General features: G+C 41.5%; 2 protein-coding genes across 2 annotated transcripts in view; both read left to right on the forward strand.

Moving 5' to 3' along the window:
* Window positions 1–239: 239 nt before the first annotated feature.
* LOC311056773 (uncharacterized protein) lies at window positions 240–6,925 on the forward strand (the record flags this gene model as incomplete). Its single annotated transcript, XM_084073579.1, has 3 exons — window positions 240–404; window positions 6,295–6,820; window positions 6,919–6,925. Exons 2-3 carry the CDS (start codon window positions 6,357–6,359, stop codon window positions 6,923–6,925), a joined length of 471 nt encoding a protein of 156 aa, XP_083929705.1. The 5' UTR covers window positions 240–404; window positions 6,295–6,356.
* Window positions 6,926–6,936: 11 nt separating this feature from the next.
* Window positions 6,937–26,870, forward strand: part of nsd1b (nuclear receptor binding SET domain protein 1b) — a 56,536-nt gene continuing 36,602 nt past the window's right edge. The window contains exons 1-9 of the mRNA XM_084073580.1: window positions 6,937–7,418; window positions 7,947–8,094; window positions 8,403–8,569; window positions 8,827–15,955; window positions 17,046–17,140; window positions 19,768–20,065; window positions 20,169–20,269; window positions 21,486–21,531; window positions 23,103–23,233. Coding sequence (XP_083929706.1) covers window positions 6,948–7,418; window positions 7,947–8,094; window positions 8,403–8,569; window positions 8,827–15,955; window positions 17,046–17,140; window positions 19,768–20,065; window positions 20,169–20,269; window positions 21,486–21,531; window positions 23,103–23,233 — 8,586 coding nt within the window. The 5' untranslated portion in view covers window positions 6,937–6,947. The remainder of the gene's footprint in view (window positions 7,419–7,946; window positions 8,095–8,402; window positions 8,570–8,826; window positions 15,956–17,045; window positions 17,141–19,767; window positions 20,066–20,168; window positions 20,270–21,485; window positions 21,532–23,102; window positions 23,234–26,870) is intronic.

Raw genomic sequence — 26,870 nt, forward strand, 5'->3', positions numbered from 1 at the left:
AGAGAGAGAGAGAGAGAGAGAGAGAGAGAGAGAGAGAGAGAGAGAGAGAGAGAGAGAGAGAGAGAGAGAGAGAGAGACAGACAGACAGACAGACAGACAGACAGACAGACAGACAGACAGAGGGGGAGAAAAGAGAGAGCTCTCGCCATCCCCCCGTCTCTCTCTCTCTCTCTCTCTCTCTCTCTCTCTCTCTCTCTCTCTCTCTCTCTCTCTCAGAGAGGAGGGGGGAGTATACAGGGCCTAGCAGTAGTGTCAGTGTTTGTGTGTGTGTGTCAGTGTGTGTGTAGTGTGTGTATATATACAGTGTGGAGGGATAGTCGCACAGAACCGCACATTTAGACCGCATTTAAAGCCATACGCGTGACGCATCTGACGTCCCGCACCGCGCACAGTGGAATGGAATGGTAAGACTACACATGCTGCGTGATCTATGCTGCGATGCACATATATATATATACCTTATATGTCCGATGTGTGTGTGTGTGTGTGTGTGTGTGTGTGTGTGTGTGTGTGTGTGTGTGTGTGTGTGTGTGTGTGTGTGTGTGTGTGTGTGTGTGTGTGTGTGCGCGCGTGCGTGCGTGCGTGTGCACACACACACACACACACACACACACACACACACACACACACACACACACACACACACACACACACACACACACACAACCACACACACTGACCCTGGGTGTGTTTCTTTTTCTTTCTTTCTTTTTTTTGCGTCATTCTCCGTGCGTGGTTACGTCGTTCTTAAATTAAACGTCGCGTCCCCATTGACGCGCCTACCTACCGCGGGTCGCCTACATTCTACGTCCAGTAGAGTAGGACTGTGTTACACAGAAAACGGTTACCTTACCGGGTGGTAACCAACCGCGATAGGAAACGTGACTCTACATAACACTGTTAGCTTCTGTACCTGTGGGTGATCACTGGCTAGATTAGTGTTATTATTCAGTGTTCATTTCGTTGAGTAAAACTAGTGTGACGAAAAATATTTGTCGACTGACTTTTTTCACTGACGAAAAGTACATTAAAATAAATAGAAACTAAGTTGTGATGACTAAAACTATGACTAAATATACTGACACTTTTGTCAACAAATAGAAACTAGACTAAAATGTTAGGGAGGGACTTCCAGTAGAACTAAGACTAGTCATTTTATGCTTGGTTGCGCGTGGGTCGCGGCCCTGAAATAGCAAGCTTGGCTATTTTCGCCACACAACTACTATAAATCAGGCATTACGACGCCATCGAGGCCTGCCAACATAATTTGTTGTCAACTAAATCAACTGTAGATTTAGTTGACTAAAACCTTATGCTATTCAGTCGACTTAAACAATACTAAAATATGACTAAAACTAAATGGAATTTTATTCAGAAGAGTATGACTAAAACTAAACCAAAATTTGCTGTCAACATGAACCCTATTATTATTATTATACATTGTCAGTGTCAGCTCCAGGGGTGCAATGCTCAGTGGACGGGGTTGCACGCCGAGCAACCACTTATTGAGCCAGGGGGACGTGCAGGCACACGCATAGATTTAAAACTACTTTAAATTCACACTTCATCAAAGTTAACAAAGGCTCCCGACTCACGGCAGGTACATTAACATAGGAATTAGCCTATATGCATATCAATTGCCCATTGTGTGACCTGTACTGTAGGTGTTAAGCGACGTGCGCGTCACGTCATTAAAATAGAGAGCAACCACTTCTCAAATGAGCATAGCATCACTGGTCAGCTCTAAACATTTGAAGGCTGATCACAAGCAGTTGATGTGATCTTAGATTCTGTCATACTCATTATATCAGGCATACTTTTTGAATAGAATATCACTTTATTGATTCTAGAGGGGAAATTGTATAGCTAATTAATAGTAATTAATGATGATATCATTATTTTTGGGTCCAAACAAGCAATCACAATGACTTCAAGGCGAAGCATCAAAAGTGAAGGAAGTCAATCAAAGAGCAAGATTTGTCAACAAGAGTGCACTAAAGACTAGCTGGAGCTAGTGGTGGGAAAAAAACGTTAATTTCAGTGAACGAACGATTTTGTTCACGTTCACGGCAATGATTCGCTCAAATGATTCGTTCACCTTCTCGTTCATTAGCGATATTTTCTAGTGAAAAACACCATCGCGGGAGCGTTTTTATTACGTCGCACGTACTGCCCACCCTCCCGTCCTGTGTACGGGAGGAGGGGATGGGGGGCATGAACGATAGCGCGAATATAACAGTTTGAGGAAGTGAACGAGCTTGTTCACATTCACGGCAATGAACCAGTTATTTTGAACGAATTGATCATGAACGACCCATCACTAGCTGGAGCCCTCATTCAATGCCATTTTGATGCACCGATGGTTCGATGGTTCTCCAACACCTCAATGTTACTAAAAAACTAAGCTTCCGACCTCCCAAAACAAACTGATACGACTACTAATCGGCCTGAAGCCCCATCTAATTCTAACACACTTTGCTAGTTTGGGATGGCTCAGGGTAGAAGACAGTCTTAAGCAAGTAGCAATGGGATTGGTATTTAAGATACTCAGAGGATCAATTCCCTCATACCGGTCTAACTACTTCTCCAGCGTGAGCGACACCAACAGTCACAACACCAGAGGGAGTGCTTATGATCTGGTACCCCCCAAATTTAACACCATCCATTGGTGTTAAATTCACCATCCACCATCCATTACAGGATGTGAATCACTGGTTTCTTTCTAAACTGGCCTGAAAAAGCATCTGTGAAAAAACTACAAGTGGAGTTAGATTTTCCCCTTTTCTCCTCTGTAAATATAGCTATTTGTATTTGTTGATGTATTAATGTGTTAATATTCTATGCTCTGTTGATGAATTGAATACATAGAACCACAATGGAATTTGACTATTAAAGTATTCAATCAATCAATCAATCAATCAATCAAACAAACAAACAAACAAACAATCAAACAAACAAACAAACAAACAGACAGACATAGTTATCATATTACTTATATATAGTTACCGATCATTATATCAGGTGTAGTTTTGATTGAATACTTTATTAACGGTTTGCAAAAAGTACAGATGTACAGTTATGCAATAACGCTAAAAGGATAACACAAAAATCCTTGAGGGCTTGTTGTCCATTGTGGTCCTGTGTATTCAATTCATCAAGACATATAAAGACATACAATACTATACAATAAATCATCAATATTAGGGGCGGTAAAAATATATTTACAGAAAAACTGTGGGGGGTCATTTATTTTGCAAGCTAGAAGACTTGTCTAGGTGCAGTTGCAAATTGCAGGCAGGTGCTCTTTTATGGCGGTTTTGAAGCTGTAAGGTCTAGTAGTCTGATTAGTTTTGAGAGATATGTAGTTTTGATTTTAGTGCCTTTGAGGTGCTAGAATACCATGATGTGCATGCATAGTCAAAATGACATAGTTATTGATAGTAATGATAGTTACAGATCATATATGTGTGTGTATTAACAATGTTCTTAGCAGTTTTGTATCACAAATGAAGGATCAGACTGTGTAGCATATTACCAGTATCATGCTAGTATCATGACAATTTACTATTTGCAATGTAGGCATTTACAGTAGCAGACACTCTTCAGTGACTTAAAATAAACAAGGTAAACACATACATAGAATGCAGAGAGACAGTGTAGTTCCTCAGTAAACTAGGATCACAGGTAAACAATGAACCTAGCATCAGTTTAAATAACATCATATCTAAATAATTGGTTCTCAAAGTGGGGTCCGGGGACCCCCAGGGGTCCTTGAGGGGGTCCCCAGCAACATTTGTTGATACAGCGTCGCATTAATTATAACCCCTTTATCCATATTTTATACGTTGGCTATTCAAAAATAGCAGATATACAAGCTTGTACATCTGCTATTTTTGACAACACAAATATTCTCTTCCGGGGGAGAAGAAAACTGCTACAAAACATTTTCAGTCTGCGGCCAAATACATATATTTGGGAAGGGAGAAGAGTCTAGGACGTGTGGAGCATTGTCCAGGGTGTTTTAGAGAAAGGAGAAGAGTCTAGGACATGTGGAGCGTTGTCCAGGGTGTTTTAGAGAAGGGAGAAGAGTCTAGGACGTGTGGAGCGTTGTCCAGGGTGTAGATGATCTACAGTAAGTGAGCAGGAAGGGTTGTAGGTTTAGTCATGGGGAGTGTTTTGTATATATATCAATATCAATTAAATTCAAAGGAGCTTTATTGGCATGAGAAAACATACGTTTACATTAACCACTTTCAACCCCAGCATCCATATTGTGCGGAAAGCTTTCGCAGAAAACAGCAGATCGACAAGCTCACACAACGTGTCGCGTCGCAACACTTTGAAAACCGAAAATATTCTAGTATAGAGCCCTGAGCGACTCCGGTCAAGCATACAGGGTTTGAGTGCACAATTAAAGGGAAATAGTTATAAAAGGCCCCAGGCGGCTAGGGTAGCGGTCCGGGCACGCAAGCCTGACAGCTTGTTGTGGGTTCGAATCCCGATCTTGACGACCTTTGCTGCGTCTCTCTCCCCATTTCCTGCCAGACTACTGTGCTATCTAAAAAAGGCAGAAAAAGCCAAAACAAATAAAGAAAAAAAGTTATAAATACACATGTAGGCAAGGTTAGCTTGATGTCAAGCTTTTTGGGGGGTCCGCTCATACTTTAGTTCCGACATCCCATTATTCCGACCGTTAGGTTAGGGATAGGGTTAGTTACAATGAGGCCAGTTGGACCAACAGGATGTCGGAATAATGACATGATGGCACCCTTTTTGGGATAAATATCAATTTGTCAAAAGTATTTAAAATAGTTTACAAAAAGCAACAGTTTTTCTAATGTGTTTAAAATAGTATACAAACAGCAACCGTTTTTCAAATGTGTTTAAAGGTAGTTGTTCTTTGTGTAAAGTATTTCTATGTGGAGGTCAATTCTGTGCAGACAGTGCAGGAACACACGCTATGATTACTGTTGCCAAGTTTTGTGAGAGAAATAAGCAACCAAGTTTAGGAAAACAAGCCCCAAAGAAACGACTAGGCCACATGAGCACTTTAAACCTATATACTTTACATCGGCTATCTGAAAATAGCCGATCTACAAGGTTGTCGCGTTGTGGGCTTGTATATCTGCAAAAAGGACATTTTTAAAGATGCAGTGCCATAGTTTTGAGCCTTTTCTGGTTTTCACATGTCTACAAAGTTAACATTACTCTAATAGACCTCCAGGTGTTGTTATAATGTGCAAATTTGCCTTCCCTGTGTACTTTTGGTTTCTTCCTGAAAGCTGAAAGCCTCTGAGTCAAAATGCCCGTTGGAAATACCCTGTTTTGATGACATCACAATAACAGGGGACGGCCTACCACAACTCACTTAACATTGTGGGGTGTGGCTAACTCAGATAGAATACCACCCACCTGACAACCACGCATACATAATGACCTGGTGGGTGTGGCCACATAAAAACGTAATTTTAGCCATTTCTGTACACTTTTTGGGGAAAATGATTTCTCCTAGAATAATCATAATACCTGATCATCATTTTTTAGGCGGAAAAGAAATCATGGCACTGCATCTTTAACTATATTTTCGAAACATTTTAACAACACAAATCTGGTATGGGCAGCGTACCACTGGTTTAAAAAACATTTAGGACGCAAGCCCAAATAAGCAACAACACTTTAGAAATTAGCCCAAAAAAACGCAACCCGCAACTACTAATATTTACAAGCGACTTTACAGAAAAAATGTGTTTGACAGATTCTCGACAGATTCTCGACAGTTTTCGATCACTGGCTGTCCTTTAAGCCAATGGGGAAACCAGTACATGTAGGAAAAGCGACACAGCGCGTACTCTGTTACAAGTAAAAGTCCGGAATTAAAAATTCACTTGAGTAAAAGTACAAAAGTATTGGTATAAAAATGTACTTGAAGTACCAAAAGTAAAAGTAATAAAATGTTTGAAAATAACAGATCTACAAGCTCACAACGCGTGAGCTTGTAGATCGGCTATTTTCAAATAGCCTATGTATAAAGTGGTTAATGTATGTTTTATAATGTAATAATTTATATCTGCAAAGTAACTAGTAACTAAAGTTTTCAAATAATTGTAGTGGAGCAAAAGTACAATATTTGCCTCTGAGATGTAGTGGAGTAGAAGTCAAATTATAGACAATTGTAAATACTCCAGTAAAGTAAAAGTACCTCAAAATTGTACTTGAGTACAATACTTGAGTAAATGTATTTAGTTACTTTACACCACTGCCAGTATATAACATGGTTTGCACTGTTTCTTCCAGAGTGACAGCGGAGCAGCATGAAGGGGTCAGCAGCAGCTGACCTTTGACCTCCACCAGAGAAGATGTCTGCTAGTGCTTCCTCCTCCTCTCCTCTGAGGAGGCTGCAGCGTCGCACCTCCATGGCAACGCGGCCTGATGACCTCACCCCCACGGTGACGCAGAAACAGGGAAGTAAGAGCGACAAGAAGAAGGAGAAGAACAAGAGAAAGAAGGAGAGAGAGCGACACAAGGAGGCAGAGAAATACAAAGGCTGGGAGTGGACAGGGAGCCATGTTGGCTCGGGGGATGGAAGGAGGGACAAGGAGACAGAGGAGTGGACGGGGAGACATCTTGGCTCCGGGGATAGAAGGAGGAACAAGGAGACAGAGGAGTGGACTGGGAGCCATCTTGGCTCCAGCGGGAGCCATCTTGGCTCCGGGGATGGAAGGAGGGAGAAGGAGATAGAGGAGTGGACTGGGAGCCATCTTGGCTCCAGCACGAGCCATCTTGGCTCCGGGGATGGAAGGAGGGAGAAGGAGATAGAGGAGTGGACTGGGAGCCATCTTGGCTCGGGAGATTCCTGTCAAACTGGGAACTCTGGGACAGATTCTCCTCCTGACGGGAAACAAGTGGTCCTCCAACCAGGAAGTAGAGACATTCCAGCAGCCAATCAGATGGCCCCTAGCATCTCCCCGGCTCCGCTCAGCCCTGCCTTTTCTCTGGAGAGCAACAGTCCCTTCGCCAACGGCTTCCTCCATTTCGAATCGTCCCTGTTCGAGGACGAGGACGAAGATGATAATGATTATCATCATTATAATCACTATAACCATGAAGCTCTCGCCTCAGACCCAGACAGACATGACGGGAGTTGTGGGAACGTCGTGGAGCCCCCTGCTGGGAACGTTGGGAACGGCAACACAGAGGGTCACCCTGAGACCTCTGCAACCAGCGCTGTTCCCACGCCCACCATGATGGCATCATCAACAGGAGGAGCTACACCCATCAAGATGAAATCCTCATCATCAGGGAAGGTGATGACGCGGTCACAGTGTTCTGGCGTGGAGCGCAGGAGGTACTGGGACGTTTCTGATGACGACTGGGAGAGTGACAGCGAGCTGTTCCTGTTTGGGAACAGCCCGTCTACGGCAAGTTTATTACAATTTACTATTACAATTTACGACGACTACAGTTTACTACAATTACCATTTACAATGTAAGCATTCAACAGACACTTACTGTATCCAGAGCGACATACAATAAGCAAGATAATCACATACATAGAATGCAGAGAGACAGTGTAGTGCCTCAGTAATCTAAGATACCAGGTAAACCAATAACCTAGCATCTGTCTAAATAACATGCTATCTAAATAACATTCTGTACATTTGAAACTATAGGATACCAGGTAAACAATTAACCTATCATCTGTTCAAATAGCATGCTATTGAAATTGCAGGCTTTAAATTGTGGTCAAGAAAAACACACACAAATATGAGCACGAGTGACCAAGATATGTCTGCATGGTAGCCATATTGGTTAGTCACTAGCATCCAACAGGTACGAGAGTTTTTGTTATTAGTCATCTTTATTTAATGTCACTGGTCCCAGTAGAGAGTTTGCTGGTTTATTTAATTCCTCTCCTATAGTCAACTATACTTCTATGTGTTCAACAGGTCAACAGCCCTAAGAAGCAGACCAATCACGTTCCATCAGTGAAGTACTTAGAAGGAGAAGTGATCTGGGCAAAGGTCAACCGACGGCCCTGGTGGCCATGTGAGGTGACCTCTGACCCTGACCAGGGAATCTACCACCGGATCAAAGGTCAGCTCATTGTGCATCTATCTATGCACTAATGTGACGCTTTGCAATATCGTCACTGTCAGGTGGAAACTTTGTATGTCCAAAACGGTTACTTTTCAGGAAATGGAAACAAGAACCTGTGTTCCAATAGATCCAATGCACTTATTGGATCACACAAGCTAGATGTTCATCAGGGCTAGCAGCCAGATTGCTGCTCATCAAGGCGTATTCTTGTGTCTTTTCAGAGCTAGTGAAAGTGTTGCTACTATGTCAGGACGTATGTGTATTTATATTATATTTGTATGTTTTATATTGTTGTGTCGTTCCAGAGGACAGTGAGCGGCCGTGTCGTCTCTACTACGTCAGGACGTTGGGTGTTCCAGTGGAGAAGGCCTGGGTGGAGGGCAGAGCCACTCACATCTTTCAGGGTGGATTTGAGTTTGAACAGCTCCCCCTACCTCGCAGGAGGAGGAAACAGAAGGTCGACAACAACACTGTAATTACCTTTAAAATGTTATTAAAAACAATGTAAGTTGATACCTTTAAAATGATATCCACATAAAAACACTGTAAGATGGTTACATCAATCATTATTTTATGATCATGTACATTTTGTTAGTGTGTAAAATTTGTGCTATTTATATACTGATCACCTCAGGACTACCAGGTATGTACCTTATGTCTTCCTAAAGACTGTACCTTATGTCTTCCTAAGGACTAACAGGTATGTATGTGTCTTATGTCTTCCCACAGATCTCGAAGCGTTATAAAGAGTCGTGGACATCCAGTGTTCTGGAAGCAGAAGCTGTTGTGATGGAGAGACGCAAACTGTTTTCCTCTATAGATGACGCCTCCATCCCAGACACACCCTTCACTCCGCCCCTTTCCAAAGCTCCTCCCACGACAAGTCACATGACCAACCGATCCACGTCAACCCCAGCCAATCAAAGCACTTTAAGAAAACCTCCCAGCAAGAACAAGTGTGGGAGTAAATCAGTGAAACATGGCAGCAGTAAAAACTCTTCGGTTCAGAACAGTCCTGATGAAGGAGAGTGTCCTTACTCTGACCTCGACTCTGTTCCTAAGATTCTGTGCCCCACGGCTCTTGAACGGCAGATGAAACCGGTCCACAATCCACCTTCGTGTCCCGTGGTGAAAGAGGTGAAGAAGCAGCCGGAGGCTCAGAGCGGCTTGTGGTTTAGCAAAGCAGGGAAAGACAGACGGCCCAAAACCACCAGCGCCACACCGGACCGCACTCTGTTCTGCAAGAGTCCCTGTAAGAAGAAAAGCCAAACATCTGCTGTCAGTAAAAAGATCCCAGTCTCTACTGGAGCCTCCACTGGAACTGCTGGTCTGCCCATTGACCAGTCAGGCTGCTTAGAGAATCAGAAGTCCTCGTTTTCTATGGTGACTAACGTGTTTTCTGACCAATCACAATGTTCAAAAGGTAAAAACACTCCACTCACAAGCAGGACCTCTGAACAATCTGGATATTTCAATAGCAAAATGACTCCAATCACACATGGGACCTCAAGTGTGACTGGCAGGCACATTGACCAATCATTAGGATGGTCAGAGAGCCAAAAGACCCCAGTCTTTGCCAAGATTGACAGGCATTCTGGCCAATTAGAACGTTCAAAGAGTAAAAAGACCCCTGTCGCTGCTGGGATGCTAAGTGAAACAGCAAGGGTGGCTGCAAGACTCATTGGCCAATCAGGGACCTCAGGGAAGCCAAATGTCTCGGTCTTTAGAAAGACTTCCGTGCAGTCTGACCAATCACAATATTCAAAAGATAAAAAGAAAGACTCCGGTCCTACCGACATGCTTCCTGACCAATCAGCTCTGAAGGGTCCAGTTTTAAATGTTAGTTTCCACAACCAACCTGGTTCTCCTGAGGGATCCAGTGATGAATCTTCTGACCAATCGGAACACTCAGCCAGTAAAAAGTCTCGTAAAAATGTCCCGCTCTCTGAGCAACCAGTACATACAGAGCGTAAAAGGACACTGGCATCCACTATAATTGGCAATTCCATCTGCCAATCAAACTGGTCAGTAAAACAAACAATGCCAACCGCTAGTGTGCCTGCGATGAGTTTGAACAAAGTGCAAGGTAAGATCCCAGTGTTCTTTGACGAACAAGAACACTCGGAGAGCAGAATGACTCCACAAACCAATTTGACTGGTGTGCCCTCTGTCCAACCAGCGTGGTCAAAAGGTAAAAGGATCCCGCCCTCGAAAAAGAGATGCATGTCCTTTGACCAGTTAGACAGTGCAGCAGGAAAAAAGAAGCCGGCCATTAGTGTGAACCCTAGTATTGTGTTTGGCATTCCGTCTGGCCAAACAGAACAGTTAGAAAGCAAAACGATACCATCCTCTGCTGTGACAAGCATGTCCCCTGACCAATTAGGCAGCTCGGAACACAAAAGCCCTATCACTAGCCGCACCAATAGCGTTAATGCACTAGGTCTTACTGCTAAGATTATCCCAGTCTCTGAAATGTCAGCAATTCCCACATTTGAGTCAAAGTCGAAGAATGAAGGACTACGCAAGTCAAATAAAGTAGACAAACCCAAGAAAGGCCTACACAAGTCAAATCAACTTCTAGATGAACACAAGAAAAATATACAGAAGTTAAATAAACTTCCAGAAGGACCTAAGGAAATTCTACAGCAGTCAAATAACATTTTAGATGAATCAAATAAACTTGTGTCAGGTAACCAATGTCAAGACGATTTGAATAAAGCTGTACCTAAGTCAATGAAGGTTTTATATGAACCCAAGAAAGAGTCCAGGAAGGCTTTAGACAAATTAAATAAAGATCTGAAGGAATCAAAGACATTTCTAGAACAATCCAAGCGGGATCGACACAAGTCAAATAAACACCTGGATGAATCAAATCTAGAATTGCATGATTTCGAAAAGAATATTGATATAATGAATAACGATCGACACGAGTCAACCGACGTCCTAGAAGAATCAAAGAAAGATCTCCATGAATCAAAGAAAATGTTAAACAAACCAAATAAAAATCTACACGAGTCAAAGAGGGTTCAAGATCAATCAAATAAAGATCCACTCGAGTCAAAGGTTCTAGACCAATCAAAAAAAGATCCACACGGGTCAAAGGTCCGAGCCCAATCACATAAACATCCGCACAAGTCTAAGAAGCTTCTGGACCAATCAATTAAGGATTCACATAAGTCAAAGGTTCTAGACCAATCACATAAAGATCCACATGAGTCAAAGAAGGTTCTAGACCAATCAAATAAACATCCACACAAGTCTATGAAATGTCTAGACCAATCAATTAAGGACTCACATAAGTCAAAGATTCTAGATCAATCAAATAAAGATCCGCACAAGTCTACCAAGCTTCTGGACCAATCAATTAACAATTCTCATAAGTCAAAGGTTCTAGACCAATCACATAAAGATCCACACGAGTCAAAGAAGGTTCTAGACCAATCAAATAGACATCAACACAAGTCAAAGATTCTAGATCAATCAAATAAAGATCTGCACAAGACTACAAAACTTCTAGACCGATCAATTAACGATTCACACAAGTCAAAAAAGATTGTTGACCAATCAAATAAACATCCACACAAGTCAAACAAGATTCTAGATCAGTCAAATAAATGCCCACATGAGTCAGAGAAGATTCCAGACCAATCAAACAAAGATGCTCACAAGTTGAAGAAAACTCTAGACCAATCAAATAAAGATCTACACAAGTCGAACAAGATTCTAGACCATTCAAATAAAGATTCACTCGAGGCAAATGTTCTAGACCAATCACATAAAGATCCACACAAGTCAAAAAAGGTTCTAGATGAATCAACTAAAGATCCACACAAGTCGAAGAAGGCTCTAGACCAATCCAATAAAGATCTACACAAGTTGAAGAAGGTTCTAGACCAAACAAATAAAGTTCTACACAAGTCGAAGAAGGTTCTAGACCAAACAAATAAAGATCCACACAAGTCAAAGGTTCTAGACCAATCAAATAAAGATATATACAGGTCGAAGAAGGTTCTAGACCAATCAAATAAACATTCACACAAGTCAAAGGTTCTAGACCAATCAAATACAGCTCTACACGAGTCAAAGAAAGCTATAGAACAATCAAATACAGATCAACACAGATCGAATAAGTTTCTAAACAAATCAAATAAAGATCCACAGAATGTGTTAGAACAATCTAATACAGATTTAAATGAGACAAAGAAGGTTATAGATCGGTCAAATGAAGAGCCACGCAAGTCGAAGAAGGTTGTAGACCAATCAGATAAAGATCAGAACAAGTCAAGGGTTCTAATTCAATCAAATAAAGATGCACCTGAGTCAAAGAAGGTTCTGGACCAATCAAATATAGATTTACACAAATTGAAGAAAAGTCTAGATCAGTCAAATAAAGATCCACTTCAAATGAAGAAGTTTCTGGAACAATCCAATACAGATCCACAGGAGCTGAAGGTCAAGTCAAATGAAGTTCTAGAGAAGTCAAAGGAAGATCACCATGAATCAATTAAAATGTTAAACAAACCATATAAAAGTCCACACGAGTCAAAGAAGGTTCTAGACCAATCAAATAAACATCCACACATGTCAAAGGTTCTAGACCAATCAAATAAACATCCACAGGAGTCACAGAAGGTTCTAGACGAATCAAATAAACATCCACACAAATTGAAGAAGAGTATAGATCAGTCAAATAATGATCCACTTGAGATGAAGAAGCTTCTGGTCCAAACCAGTACAGATCCACAGGAGTTGAATGTCCTAGACCAATCAAATAATCCACACGAGTCAAAGAAGTTTATAAACCAATCAAGTATAGAGCCACGTGAGTCAAAGAAGGTTCCAAACCAGTCAAGTACAGAGTCACACGTAGAGTGGTTTAATGAAGGTCCATTTCAGTCAAAAAAGGTTCTATATCAATCAAATACAAATCTGCATGAGACAGAGAAGGTTGTATGTAGGCCAAATAAAGACCTACATGAGTCAAGCAAAATTATAGATCAATCAAATAATCATCCAAATGAGTCGAAAACACTTCTAGACCAATCAAATAAAGACCCACATGAGTCAAAGGCGGTTCTAGACCAATCAAATAAAGATCCACATGAGTCGAAGACGGTTCTAGACCAATCAAATAAAGATCTACATGAACTGAAGAAGGTTCTACACCAATCGAAGAAATATCTGAAAAAGTCAAAGGTTCTAGATCAGTCAAATGAAGATACACCCGAGTCAAAAACGATTCCAGACCAATCAACTAAAGATCCACAGGATTTGAAGGTCCTAGACCAATTTAATAAACATCCACACAAGTCAAATAAGATTCTAAACAAATCAAGTAAAGAGCCACATGAGTCAGAGAAGGTTCCTGATCAGTTGAATGAAGATCTAGATGATTCAAAGAAGTTTGTAGATTGGTCTAATAAAGGTCCACTTGAGTCAAAGAAGGTTCTATATCAGTTAAATAAAAACCTACACAAGACAGAGGCGGTTGTATATAGGCCAAATGAAGACCTACATGAGTCAAGCAAAATTATAGATACAAAAAATAATCATCCTCGTGAGTCGAAAAAACTTATAGACCAATCAAATAAAGACCCACATGAGTCGAAGACGGTTCTAGACCAATCAAATAAAGATCCACATGAGTCGAAGACGGTTCTAGACCAATCAAATAAAGATCCACGTGAACTGAAGAAGGTTCTACGACAATCAAAGAAATATCCGAAAAAGTCAAAGGTTCTAGATCAGTTAAAAGAAGATACACCCGAGTCAAAGAAGATTCTAGACCAATCAACTAAAGATCCACAGGAGTTGAAGCTCCTAGACCAATTACGTAAACATCCACACAAGTCAAATAAGATTCTAAACCAATCAAGTAAAGAGCCACATGAGTCAGAGAAGGTTCCTGGTCAGTCGAATGAAGATCTAGATGAGTCAAAGACGTTTGTAGATTGGTCTAATAAAGGTCCACTTGAGTCAATGAAGGTTCTATATCAGTCAAATAAAAATCTACACGAGACAAAGAAGGTTCTACATAGGTCAAATAAAGATCCACATGAGTCACAGAAGGTTCTAGACCAATCAAAGAAAGACCCACGGGAGTTGAAGAATGTTCTAGACCGATCAAATAGAGATCCTTTTGAGTCAAAGAAGGTTCCAGATCAGGTAAATATAGATCCACATGAGATGAAGGTCCTAGATCAGTCAAATACAGATTCGCATGCATCACAGGAGGTTCTAGATAAGTCAAATACAGATCCACATGAGACAAATAAGATTCTAAACCAATCAAATACAGATCCACTTGAGACAAATAAGATTCTAAACCAATCAAATACAGATCCACTTGAGACAAATAAGATTCTAAACCAATCAAATACAGATCCACTTGAGACAAATAAGATTCTAAACCAATCAAATACAGATCCACTTGAGACAAATACGATTCTAAACCAATCAAATACAGATCCACTTGAGGCAAATAAGATTCTAAACCAATCGAATACAGATCCACTTGAGCCGAAGACGGTTCTAGATCAGTCAAATACATTTCCACACAAGTTGAAGAAAGTTTTAGATCGGTCAAGTGAACCTCCAGTTGAGTCAAAGACATTTAACAAGGAATCAAAGAAAGTTCTAGAAGAGAAGCCGTCCCACCTCCCTGCAAGCAACCGTCTGATGAGCCACGCCCTTCAGGCCATGGAGGACGCTCAGCAGGAGAGGAAGAGAATCAAACTAGCAAACACTTCATCTTGTAGACAGGAAACCAAAACATCTGGGGGTGAGACACCTGCATTTCCCTCTATGTTTTCTGATTCCAATGACTCTGAAGATGAGATCAAGAGTGAGGATGAAGACCTGTTGATATCCCATACTCCACCCATGGACTTCATCCCCCTGACCTCCAGAGCCACGGCAAAGAAGGAAACCTGCCCTTCTGAATTATGCTCCTCTTCTTCTCCTCCGTCGCCCTTTTCTTTCTTGAGCGCTTTCAAAAACCTGGAGGAGGTCTCCTTCCAGTCTGTGATGGACAAGAGCGATGGAAAACCGCTGTTGTTCAAACCAGACACCAGCTACAAGTTCAGCACCTTCCTGATGCTTCTCAAGGACGTCCACGACACCAGAGAGCGAGACGGGGCTCCGCTGGAGTTGGAGATCGGTCCTCCAAGTGCCCACGTTAAGGAAGAGCCTTCGTCCATACCCTCTTCTGCAACGGAGAATACATCTACAGCGGCCCTGGATCAACACCAACACCAACGCCTCGCTAGCAGCAGCTGTCCCCGTGAAGACTTGAAGGACATCTCTGAGCACCGGAAGAGTTCTCAGACAGAACTCACACACACTGAAGCCAACAGAAAACCTTATAAAAGAGCAGCCCGGAACAGAAAGAGCAGCATGTTGTCTGGTAGAAAGAAGCCCAATAGAAGCAGCAGAGTGCCTTGTCGTTCACCCAGGCCGGGGCCTGGCATCCTGGGTGTGGAAGCTGTGAACTCCTTGGAAAGAGCGGGCCAGGGTGGAGGAAGTGATCCCGGGCTGAGGGCCCAGGGTGGAGGGAGTGACGCTGGGCCCAGGGCCCAGGTTGGAGGCAGTAATCCTGGGCTGAGGGCCCAGGGTGGAGGGAGTGACGCCGGGCTGAGGGCTCAGGGTGGAGGGAGTGACACCGGGCTGAGGGCCCAGGGTGGAGGGATTGACGCCGAGCTGAGGGTGGAGGAGCAGAGCTGTAGTGGAGTACAGGAGAAACTACTGAACATTGTACCTTTGGAGAAGGGTTCTGACTGCCTTCCGTCTTCTCAGCCAAAGATCCAGACCAGTGGCAGCTCAACAGAGAACACTGCAGGAAGCCAGGGGGCTCCTATGGGTAATGATCCTTTGGCTTCTATTTTGACTTAAAGAAGTTGTTCTCAGAGTGGGGGTCCCCCAGGAGTCCTTGGGAGGGGGGTTTCAGGGGGTCCCCAGCTTAAGTAGTTAGGAAATAGGAACCAATTGGACCATTACACAGGTCTGTATCTCCAAGAGTGTATGCATTTGTACACTCTTAAAGGAGTAGTTCACCCAAAACATGACAATTACACACGCCATGAAGCATTCAATTTATGGAGATTGTTTTGTTTTTGTTGCATTCCTAAGCCACTCATTTAATTACTAGCGGAAAGATGCTAATGTATCCGGTAGGAGACTCAAAGGAGTCTTTTTGAGTCTCCTACCGGAAATACACCCGGTCATCAAATTAGTGGCTCAGGAATAGGTCAAAAACAAAAAAAAACTCTGTGAATTCAAGGCTTCATGGGGTGTGTAATTGATAGAAAATAAGTGAAGTATTCCTATACTTAATAGTTATGGGGTCTTAAGAGTTGTGGACCATTGCAGTGGTCCGGCCTGCTTATTGAACATGGTTCACTGTATAATTGACTTTACTGTTATTGAATACCTGACATTACTGCCATCCATTCTCCAAAGAATACCGTACATTCTTTGGTCTTCTAAGACAATATTTTCTGTTCATGTCAGAACGATATGAAATTCAGCTTCTAGGAACTAACTTGAAACTTACTAGAGATGGGAATGCTGCCCACTTAATATGACTGTGCGTCTGATTTTTATCAAAGTTATATTATTATTGTGTTTTAATGGATTTTAAAGAACAGATTGCTAAAAAGCTTTATTTGCAAAAGAAATTAAAATGTCAGTGACCTTTTAACCTTGTCTAACACTGAATCAATTCTTTAGGTAAGTTTTTAAGGTTTTAATGAATTTGGACATGTATTTAACCACTTGAACCCAAGCGTCCCTATTCTGGGCCGAATTTCCAAGCTCACAGTGAGCTTGTAGATTGGCCATTTCGACATCCCGCCACTCCGACTACGTGGCTTCCGCGTACGGTTAGGGTTAGGGTTAGGGATAGGGCTAGTAATGTCGGAACAATGACATGTAACCGTCTTTGTTTACAGCAAACAAACGCATCAGGAAGCCCAGCAAACGACTCATTGAATGGACTGAAGAATACGAGCAGATCTTCAACCCCAGGAAGAAACCCAAAAGACAGGTAGGAATTGGAAAACACAATAATAATAATAGTAATAATAATAATAAACTAGAAAAAGTGCTCCTCGGAGCACAGGTCTCCGCCAGGTCAGGTAGGATATTATGGGCCAGCAATGTTCAGAATTGGCCAATCAGGATGGAATATATAAAACATTGGACAGAACCATCTTGATCACTTGACTATAGAGATAATGTGTACCGATTTGCATGATGTTTGGACACAATTTGTAGGAGTAATAAAAATAAAAAAAAGAAACTGTTGCAAAAATTGGCCTCAAGATGGCGCTATAATAGGGCAATGTTAAAAGGGTGTCATTTGTTCCTCAACATAGTACGGATGTGCGTGCAAAGTTTCACCGCAATCGGACGCTGCGTTCAGGATTTGCGGCATTTTGTTCAAAACCGGCCACTCCTGCAAACTTTAGATGTAAATTTTAGCCAATCAGGATGGAAAATGAAAAATCTAACAGATCCGTCTTGATCACATGACTATAGAGATCTTGTGTACCGATTTCCGTGAAATTTGTATAAAATCTGAAGGCTTACAATCAAAAAAAATGTTTTACATAAGTCGGCCTCCTGGTGGCGCTATAAAAGGCAAATGTAGAGAGTGTGCATAAAATAATTTACACAGATCGGTGCAGTTACAGGAAAAAACACAAATCGGCCTGTTATAGCGCCACCATGAGGCTGATTTAAAATTTTCAAGTGGCATTTGTTCCTTGGCGTAGTGGGAATGTGTGTGCAAAATTTCACGGAAATTGCATGCTGTGTTCATTTTTAGAGGCATTTTGTTCAAAACGGAGCATTCCTGCAAACTTTGGAAGGCAATTTTAGTCAATCAGGATGGAATTCGAAAAATCTTAAAAACCGGTTTTGTTTAATGACTATAGAGATACTGTGTACCGATTTGCGTGATGTTTGGATACAATCTGTACGAGTACTGTCAAGAAATGTGTTTTGCACAAATCGGCCTCCTGGTGGCGCTATAACAGGCCCCTGTGAAAAATTTGGGGCAGAGGTTCTGCTCTGGTATCCAGGGACTGTGTGTGCACAGTTTGGCTGCGAACAAGCCAACGGTGCCGGAGATTAGCTGTACACAGACAGATCGAATGACGGACGGACACACGGACGGACGGACGGACAGGGGGTAAAACATACTCTCTCGCCATGCCTTCGGCCTGGCGGAGACAATAATAATAAATGAGCAGAACCTCAACACCAGGAAGTAACCCAAAAAACATAAAAACATAGCAAACACAGTATTTTGTTTTCACTCTTTTAGAGAGTCTCTATTTCTATTTCATCTCTTGACTTCACCAGAGAGCAATGTGCATGTTTACTCAGCTAATATTCCTTATTTTATTTAACGCTGTGAAGAGTTTATCTGGCACATCACAGCTTTACAGTATTGTTATCATTATTATTATTATTATTATTATTATTATTATTATTATTATTATTATTATTATTATTATACTTTCCTTTCCTAACGTTGTAAGGAGTTTATCTTTACAGATATCTATAAGGGGGGAGGGAGTAAAGGTTAAACGTTTTTATTGTGAAAAATATGCATGACACTCTACATTGTAGGGGAGAGCCGCTTTGATTGTAACGCGTCATGGTTGCAACAAGCATGTTTTCTCTTGAACGGTAACTTTTCTCATAACGTCATCACATCAGTATGTGCCCAGTGACGTAATGAACGTGCCCAACGTGCCCAGGAAGTAGGAAGTATTTTCATCCAGACTAGAGAAAGTTATCGCAGAAAAACTGATTCATCTTAAAGTTAGTAAAAAAAATCACCTTGAGTATCTTTGGTCTACAAATCTTTACTTTAATGTTGTCGAGCTAAAATCCACATGGTTGTCTACATGTATCTGTTCTTCAACAGTTTACATCGTTTTATTACTCTTTGCACGTTAGTTCTGTTCTGTAAACAAAGCCAAAGCAGTGGAGCACAGAGCGACCCGATTGTAACACCCATCTGTTTAGGTGTAATCAATGGATTTTCCCATGGAATTTACTCAAACTGCCACCCGGTAAGATTTAATAAATTCCTTACGTTTGATACATTATCTTATCACATCCTTGGTATGAAAACAATGTAAAACAGTTGCTTGAAATGAATATAATTGATTTAAGCTGAAAACGATTTGTTTAATGCCGTTTTTAGCCGTGTTACTTTTGTAACTATGGCTGTTACAATTAGTCTGATAAGCGCTTAAAATGTAACGTCGGAACAGCGTCCACTTTCGGTTTAATAACTCACGATCTGTTTTATCAATTGAAAAACTTTAAGTGGTTTATGATAGCAGACATGTGTAGGTTAATTGCTTGAAAATATTACATATGTAGGTAAAATGATCGCCGAGTAAAAGACCGAAAAGTGAAACATTTTACAATCAAAGCGGCTCTCCCCTATTGAAGAGTTAAAGGCTTTTATTGTGAAACACATTCATGACACTATATTTTGCTGACGAGTTAAAAGCTTTTATTGTGAAACATGTTCATAACACTTTACACGCTCTCTCTCTCTCTCTCTCTCTCTCTCTCTCTCTACTGGTTCAGTGAATTTAAGAGTAAAATAAATTGTCTTACAGTACTCTTTCTCATTGGTTTTCTTAGGCCACTGCTCCCAACAACAATAAAGCAGAGGAATCTCTATTGGACAAGGACACACGTGACCACGCCCCCTTGAACTCACTTCCTGAAACTCAGACTCCACCCCCTGAGGAAATCACTTCAGTCACCTACTCTGAACTACAAATACGACCAACAGAGAACTCAGCTTCCGAAGAAGCACCAGAACTACAAATACAACCAACAGAAAACTCGACTTCCCAAGATGCACCGGTGCTTTCCATTGACACTCTGACCCCTCCCCCTGATGCTGAGCCAACTGAAGGCCTCATCAAAGACAGCGGTGAGATTTTACATTAAATATGAATTTCTTTATGATTTAGTAATAATAATAATAATACAAATAATAATACTACTACTAATAATAATGTTTTTTCTGTTTCTAGGAAGTGCTTCCCTCCTGGACAGGAGGAGGAAACGGAAGAGGAAGCCGACACAGAAGATTATAGAATATTGTATGGAGACTTCAGGACCAAAGAAGAAGAAGGTACTGTGTGTGTGTGTGTGTGTGTGTGTGTGTGTGTGTGTGTGTGTGTGTGTGTGTGTGTGTGTGTGTGTGTGTGTGTGTGTGTGTGTGTGTGTGTGTGCGTGCGTGCGTGCGTGCGTGCGTGCGTGCGTGCGTGCGTGCGTGCGTGCGTGCGTGCGTGCGTGCGTGCGTGCGTGCGTGCGTGCGTGTGTGTGTGTTTTGATTGATTGATTGATGTACTTTATTTAGTAAGACATGAGAACAACAGTACATGGAAGTACAAATTCACAATACGAGGTCTACTAAACTGGAAGACTCATAAAAGCACTGAGCTTGTTTCAAATGAGTTCCCCACGCACACAAATCATGATGACATAAGAGACAGACAGATATACACAACTACTATAGAATGTCATACAATCAGTTTACAGGTTACTGGTATGAAAAGTGAGAAATATGTACAAAAGAAGAAGGAGAGAGGGGGGGGGGGGGGGTAGGGGGTCGGGGGGTAGGTTAGGTTAGGACTTAGACAGGGGCCATTTTCCAATTGCAGCCTCCTGAAGGTGTATCTTTAGGGCAGTTTTGAAAGAGAGTAGGGTTTTACACTCCTTTACTCCTTTTGGTAGCGCGTTCCACATTTTTTACTCCTTTACTCCTTTTGGTAGGGCGTTCAACACACACACACACACACACACACACACACACACACACACACACACACACACACACATCCAGTGTGTGTGTGTGTGTGTGTGTGTGTGTGTGTGTGTTAGGGAATTCACTAAAAAGTCGACTTAGACTTAAGTCGACTTAATTAACACAAGTCGACTCCCAACAGGAGAAGTCGAAAGTCGATTTTTTTTATTTTTTTTATTTTTATAATATAATATATATATATATAATATATATAATTCAAACAGGCTAAACTGCACTATGTGAGGAGTAACAGAAGCCCCACACTTTATTGTGTTCCAACATTGCATGAATGCATCCAACATTAAAATCGTATGCGCCACTACCGCACCCCCCCCCCCCCGCGCGCAATTTTTTTTGTCGCATATTTCGACTGAGTCGACTCAACTCGACTTTTACTGAAGTCGAGTCGACTTCCTAAAACCACAAGTCGTTAATGCCCTAGTGTGTGTGTGTGTGTGTGTGTGTGTGTGTGTGTGTGTGTGCGTGCGTGCGTGCGTGCGTGCGTGTGATTGTATGCTTTGACAGTTCCTTTGTCTTCCAGGTGAGGGCGCTGAAGATCCTGGCAGCAGATCTTAATGTTGATTCAGGTCAGTCTCAATTTGTTTTATTTTCAAACCTATCGTTAGCGATGTATCATGTAATATGTATATGTTGCTGTTGTAATATTACTGTCATATTGTTACTGCTGCTACAGTTACTGTTACAACATTACTGTTGTAACAGTTATTACTGTGCTTTACCATAGTGGTGTGTTGGAGCAGTATACTGGACTGAACCATAGTAAATGATAAATGGTGCATTTATATAGCACTTTTATCCAAAGCACCTTACATAGATTGTGCATTACATTCACCCATTCACACACACATTCATACACCGATGGCGGAGGAAACCATGCAAGGCGCCAACCTGCTCTTCGGGAGCAATTAGGGGTTCAGCGTTTAGCTCAAGGACACTTTGACACTAACTCTGTGTTGTGTTGGAGCAGTAAACTGGACTGGACCATAGTGTTGTGTTGTTGGAACAGTAAACTGGACTGGACCATAGTGTTGTGTTGTTGGAACAGTAAACTGGACTGGACCATATAGTGACACAGCCCTTACTGTCCCGTTACGCGGTGTGCTTCTAGATCTGCTATTTTGGCGAGAATGTTTGACCCAGAATAGCAATGCTGGGGTTAATCTGGTTATTCGCACGCACACACACACAATTGATGTATGTCCACATAAGCAATACAATACAAGGACACAAATATTTACAAGGTGCTGTAAAAATGTACAGTCAGCTAATCTTGGACAAGTACCTACACACCCTTCAGAGATACAAGGAACAGCGTCTTCGCCATATTTGTGGTGTGATGCAAACAATGAGGTACATGGGTAGAGGGAAACCAGAGGGAAAGGTTGAGTCTGGTGGGAAGGATCTGTAACCTGGCTTTTACTGTAAAAGTGATAATGTCCTCATTGAGTGCAGTGTTCCTTAGAAATGAATGGGAAACAGAGTGATCAGCAGAGGGAAGACAAGCCAGTTTCCCTGAAGTTTAAGTCCAGTCCAGTGTTGTTGTTGTTGTTGTTGTTGTTGTTGCTGCTGATGTTGAAACAGATCCAGCAGGGTCCGCCGAGCACCTGTATATGGTGAGTGTGTCCACTGTAGGTCACTGTTGCTCTAACAGAGGTGAGGGGGTCAGTTATTATGTCCTTAGAGACCCTCACAGTCTCCGAGTCAGATCACACCCAGTCCAGGGACACTCCAGTTTGGACACAGAAATCATTCGATAAACTCCAAAGCCTGGGGAGCGAGTGTTCAGTTTCCCACTGGGTTTCCTTTTGAACCCTAGGAAGTGGGGCTCTGACTCCCTGGCTAACGGAACCTTACGTCTCCTTAGATCAAGGAACAGGGAAGATGTGGCCAGCTCCCTAACATCCCTGTCATCGTTATTCAGCATGCTTAATAGTTTGGATATGCGCATGCTGATATAAGTCCACGACACATTGGGTACACCCAGCCCTCCCCAATGACACACACACACACACACACACACACACACACACACACACACACACACACACACACACACACACACACACACACACACACACACACACACACACACACACACACACACACACACCACTAACCCAGCTGTCTCCCCCCCCAGCTGATGAAGCTCAAGCTGCAGTCTCCTCCGCTCCGCCAGGGGGCTCCACCTCACCTGTCCCATGTACCGCCACGCAGACAGGGTCTCCCGCGCAGGAGAGCAGGGGTCTGGAGGAGAAGGATGAGTCAGAGGTCAGACGTCTTTCAATTCAAAATGTGATCATATTTATTGTAATGTATTAAATACTTTATAATATTATAATATTGTTTTCAAGGGGGTCCCCAGCTAAAGTATTGATAGTTCTTTCTTCCCGCCTATTTTTGAACCAGTTCCGAGTGTTTCGACTGAAAATTAGTTGGTTCCAAACCCTAAAAGTTTGTTCAGAACGGGAACCACCAAATTGGGTGGTTTATCTTGTCAACGTCCATGACGACATACGTGGGCGTGTCAATAATCAGTAGGTTGGAAGATGGAAGACACTGATGTGATATGCAGTGGTGGAAAGTAACTAAGTACATATACTCAATACTTACTATCTAGTAGAAAGCACCAAGGTTCCAAGAATCCAGCACTGATTCTAGAACCAAAGTTCTTTTGGGGGAAAAGGCACCTGAGAGTGTACAAATGGAACCATGCGGGTCACACACTAAGGCTGAACGATTAATCGTTTTCAAACCGAAATCGCGATTTGAAACCACGCGATTAGCTAATCGCAAAGGCCGCGATTTTTTTATTTTTTATTTTATCATAATACATACTTTTAATATTAATATTAATCCCAGAGCACCCGCGGTACTTGTCTCCTTCTATCCAGAGTGGCTGCCTCTCTCTCTCTACAGGGAGCGAGAGGGCAGCGCCTCCTCCCTCCCCCCCCCCCCCCCCCCCCTCTCTCTCTCTCTCGCTCTGTCCCTCTCATAGAGTTAGGTCCCTCGCCATCGGCTGCGAGTATTTAAAGTGTGCCGCGCGTAGCGGTAAAACATTATTTTCGGTGCGACACAAGTAGTGTAGTAGTAGTGTTGCTCCTATCTATGTTTGTTTCTGTAAGTGTAACTTATATTTTTCCCATCATTGTTAAACTATTTCTGTTGGATGCTGTGATCCAATGTAAACAATACTATGCGAAGCACTTCCTGGTCAGTGTTGCCAGGTTTTGTGAGAGAAATAAACAACCCTGTCTATGAAAACAAGCCCAAAACAAAAGAAGCGACTATGAACTGTATCTTTGTCACTTATGTACAGTGGTGGAAAAAGTACTCAAATGTTGTACTTAAATAAAAGTATCAATACTGCAATGTAGAAGTACTCTGTTACAAGTAAAAATACCAAATTCAAAATTGACTTGAATAAAAGTAGGCCTACAAAAGTATTGGTATCAAAATGTACTTAAAGTACCAAAAGTACTTATGTTTGAAAATAGCAGATCTACAAGCTCACAACGCGTCGCATCGCGGCGAGTTGTGAGCTTGTAGATCGGCTATTTTCAAATTACCTATGTATAAAATAGGGCTAAAGTGGTTAATGTAGGTTTTATAATATTATAATTTATATCTGCAAAGTAACTAGTCACTAAAGTTCTCAAATAATTGTAGTGGAGTAAAAGTACAATATTTGCCTCTGAGATGTAGTGGAGTAGGAGTTAAAGTATTGGAAATTAGAAATACTCAAGTGAAGTACAAATACCTCAAAATTGTACATAAGTACAGTACTTAAGTAAATGTACTTAGTTACTTTCCACCACTGCGTTATGTATTCTGAGTTTTTCACTTCCAAGGAGTAGTAGTAATACAATGTACAGTAGGAGAGGACTTTGGCTTGTGAGACAAAAAAGTGTTACATTTTAGTTGAATGTTAATCTACATAAGCTAAATACTGGATATCAGTAAATATGCTTCTGGAGCCATAAGTGAAAGACCTACTTATTTCACTGCTGTGAATTGTTTACACAAAATGGTAATTATTTGTTTAATTTTATTTTTATTTGTATTTATTTAACTTCATTTCAGAAAAAGCTTCTCTTCTTGAGAAGAGAAGCACAAGTTCAATGTTGGGTTGTTTACAAAAATAAGCTATTTCTATTCCAGCTAAATGTTTGAATATATACATGGGGAAAAAAGTACTTGGAAGATACATGTTGGAAGCAATGAAGCAATTCATATCTTTTAGTTCTCATCCTTATTTATTAGAATCTAGAACAGTAAATAAATGGTATGCCATTTGGTAATGTTCCATTACTTCCAATTACTTTTTAAACGTACACAGTGAATACTAAACTGAAGCTTGAATTTAAAAAAATGTTTAAGTTTTTTTTTTTTTTTCTTTATAAAAAAAATCGCAATCAAATCGCAATCGCAATATCGGTCAGAAAAATCGCAATTAGATTTTTTCCCAAAATCGTTCAGCCCTATCACACACCCATGTTTGCTAGTGACATTTAATGGACTGGTGTATCCAATCACATCAGAGATGAATGTAAACAAACAGCAGGCATCCATATATGGTAAGATCAGTGGGCGGGGCTAACCATCAGAACTTTCACTTTCATTTTGGCAAAAGATGCCGAAGACCAAAGAAAATGTGACTTCATTGTGTGTGTGTGTGTGTGTGTGTGTGTGTGTGTGTGTGTGTGTGTGTGTGTGTGTGTGTGTGTGTGTGTGTGTGTGTGTGTGTGTGTGTGCGCGTGCGCGTGTGCGTGTGTGTCAGTGTTGATTTCGTTGACTAAAACTATGACAAAAAATGTTCGTCGACTACCTAAGGTATGACGACTAAGACTAAAAAAAAATATATATATATATATATATATATATATATATATATATATATCCTACTATAATTCTAGTAACCTCTGTCCGTCTGTAGTGGTGAGTGAGTGAGTGAGTGAGTAGCTGAAGCTACCCGGTTCTCCTCAGTGGCTGGACCAATTGCTCTGATTTTGCACACAGCCATTGACCATTACCATCTGAACTTAACTGTGAAGCCCGTTTTTCAATTTCATCAAATCTCAGCTTCTTATTAGCGTTTTTGTGTCAAACACTGTCGCCATGGTTACGGGGCTGCCCAGCTATGGGACGAACTGCCTCCCGGGTTGCCAGATCATGTGCGCATATCCCCCCACGGATGCGTCGACCGGGTATGGTCTAGTATATATAAACTAAATAAGACTCGTGCACATCTTTGTTGACCCCGACTGGAGGTGCAGGTCAGCACAAGAGATTTATAAAACTAAAAGAAGAAAGACCTTCGAAAGAAGTCCTGGAAACACTCCAGGACTGATTTTGCTTGTTTTTATTGCACAACGCGTTTCACTTCCGCTTCCTCAGGTGCTTCGAAGGTCTTTCTTCTTTTAGTTTTATATATATACAAATAAAAACTAGACTAAAATGTTAGGGAGGGACTAGTGGAGAAGAGATCCAGTAGAACTAAGACAAGTCATTTTATGTTTGGTTGCTCTCGGGTGTTGCACTCTGAAAATGGCAGATCTACAAGCTTGTGAGAGCTTGTAGATCGGCTATTTTCAGCGTGCAACCAAGTGTAAAATCAGTCATTACGACGCCATCAAGGCACCGCGCAAAATACATTTTATTCGACTAAATCAACTGTAGATTTAGTCAACTATAATCTTATGATATTTAGTCGACTAAAACTAGACTAACAGTAACACATTTCAGATGACTAAAATATGACTGAAATTAAATGGAATTTGATTCAAAAGACTATGACTAAAACTGAATAAAAAATTCCTGTCAAAATCAACACGTGTGTGTGTGTGTGTGTGTGTGTGTGTGTGTGTGTGTGTGTGTGTGTGTGTGTGTGTGTGTGTGTGTGTGTGTG

Source organism: Gymnoscopelus microlampas (genome assembly GCF_963454915.1).
Source record: "Gymnoscopelus microlampas genome assembly, chromosome: 12".
In the NCBI taxonomy this organism is placed as follows: Eukaryota; Metazoa; Chordata; class Actinopteri; order Myctophiformes; family Myctophidae; genus Gymnoscopelus; species Gymnoscopelus microlampas.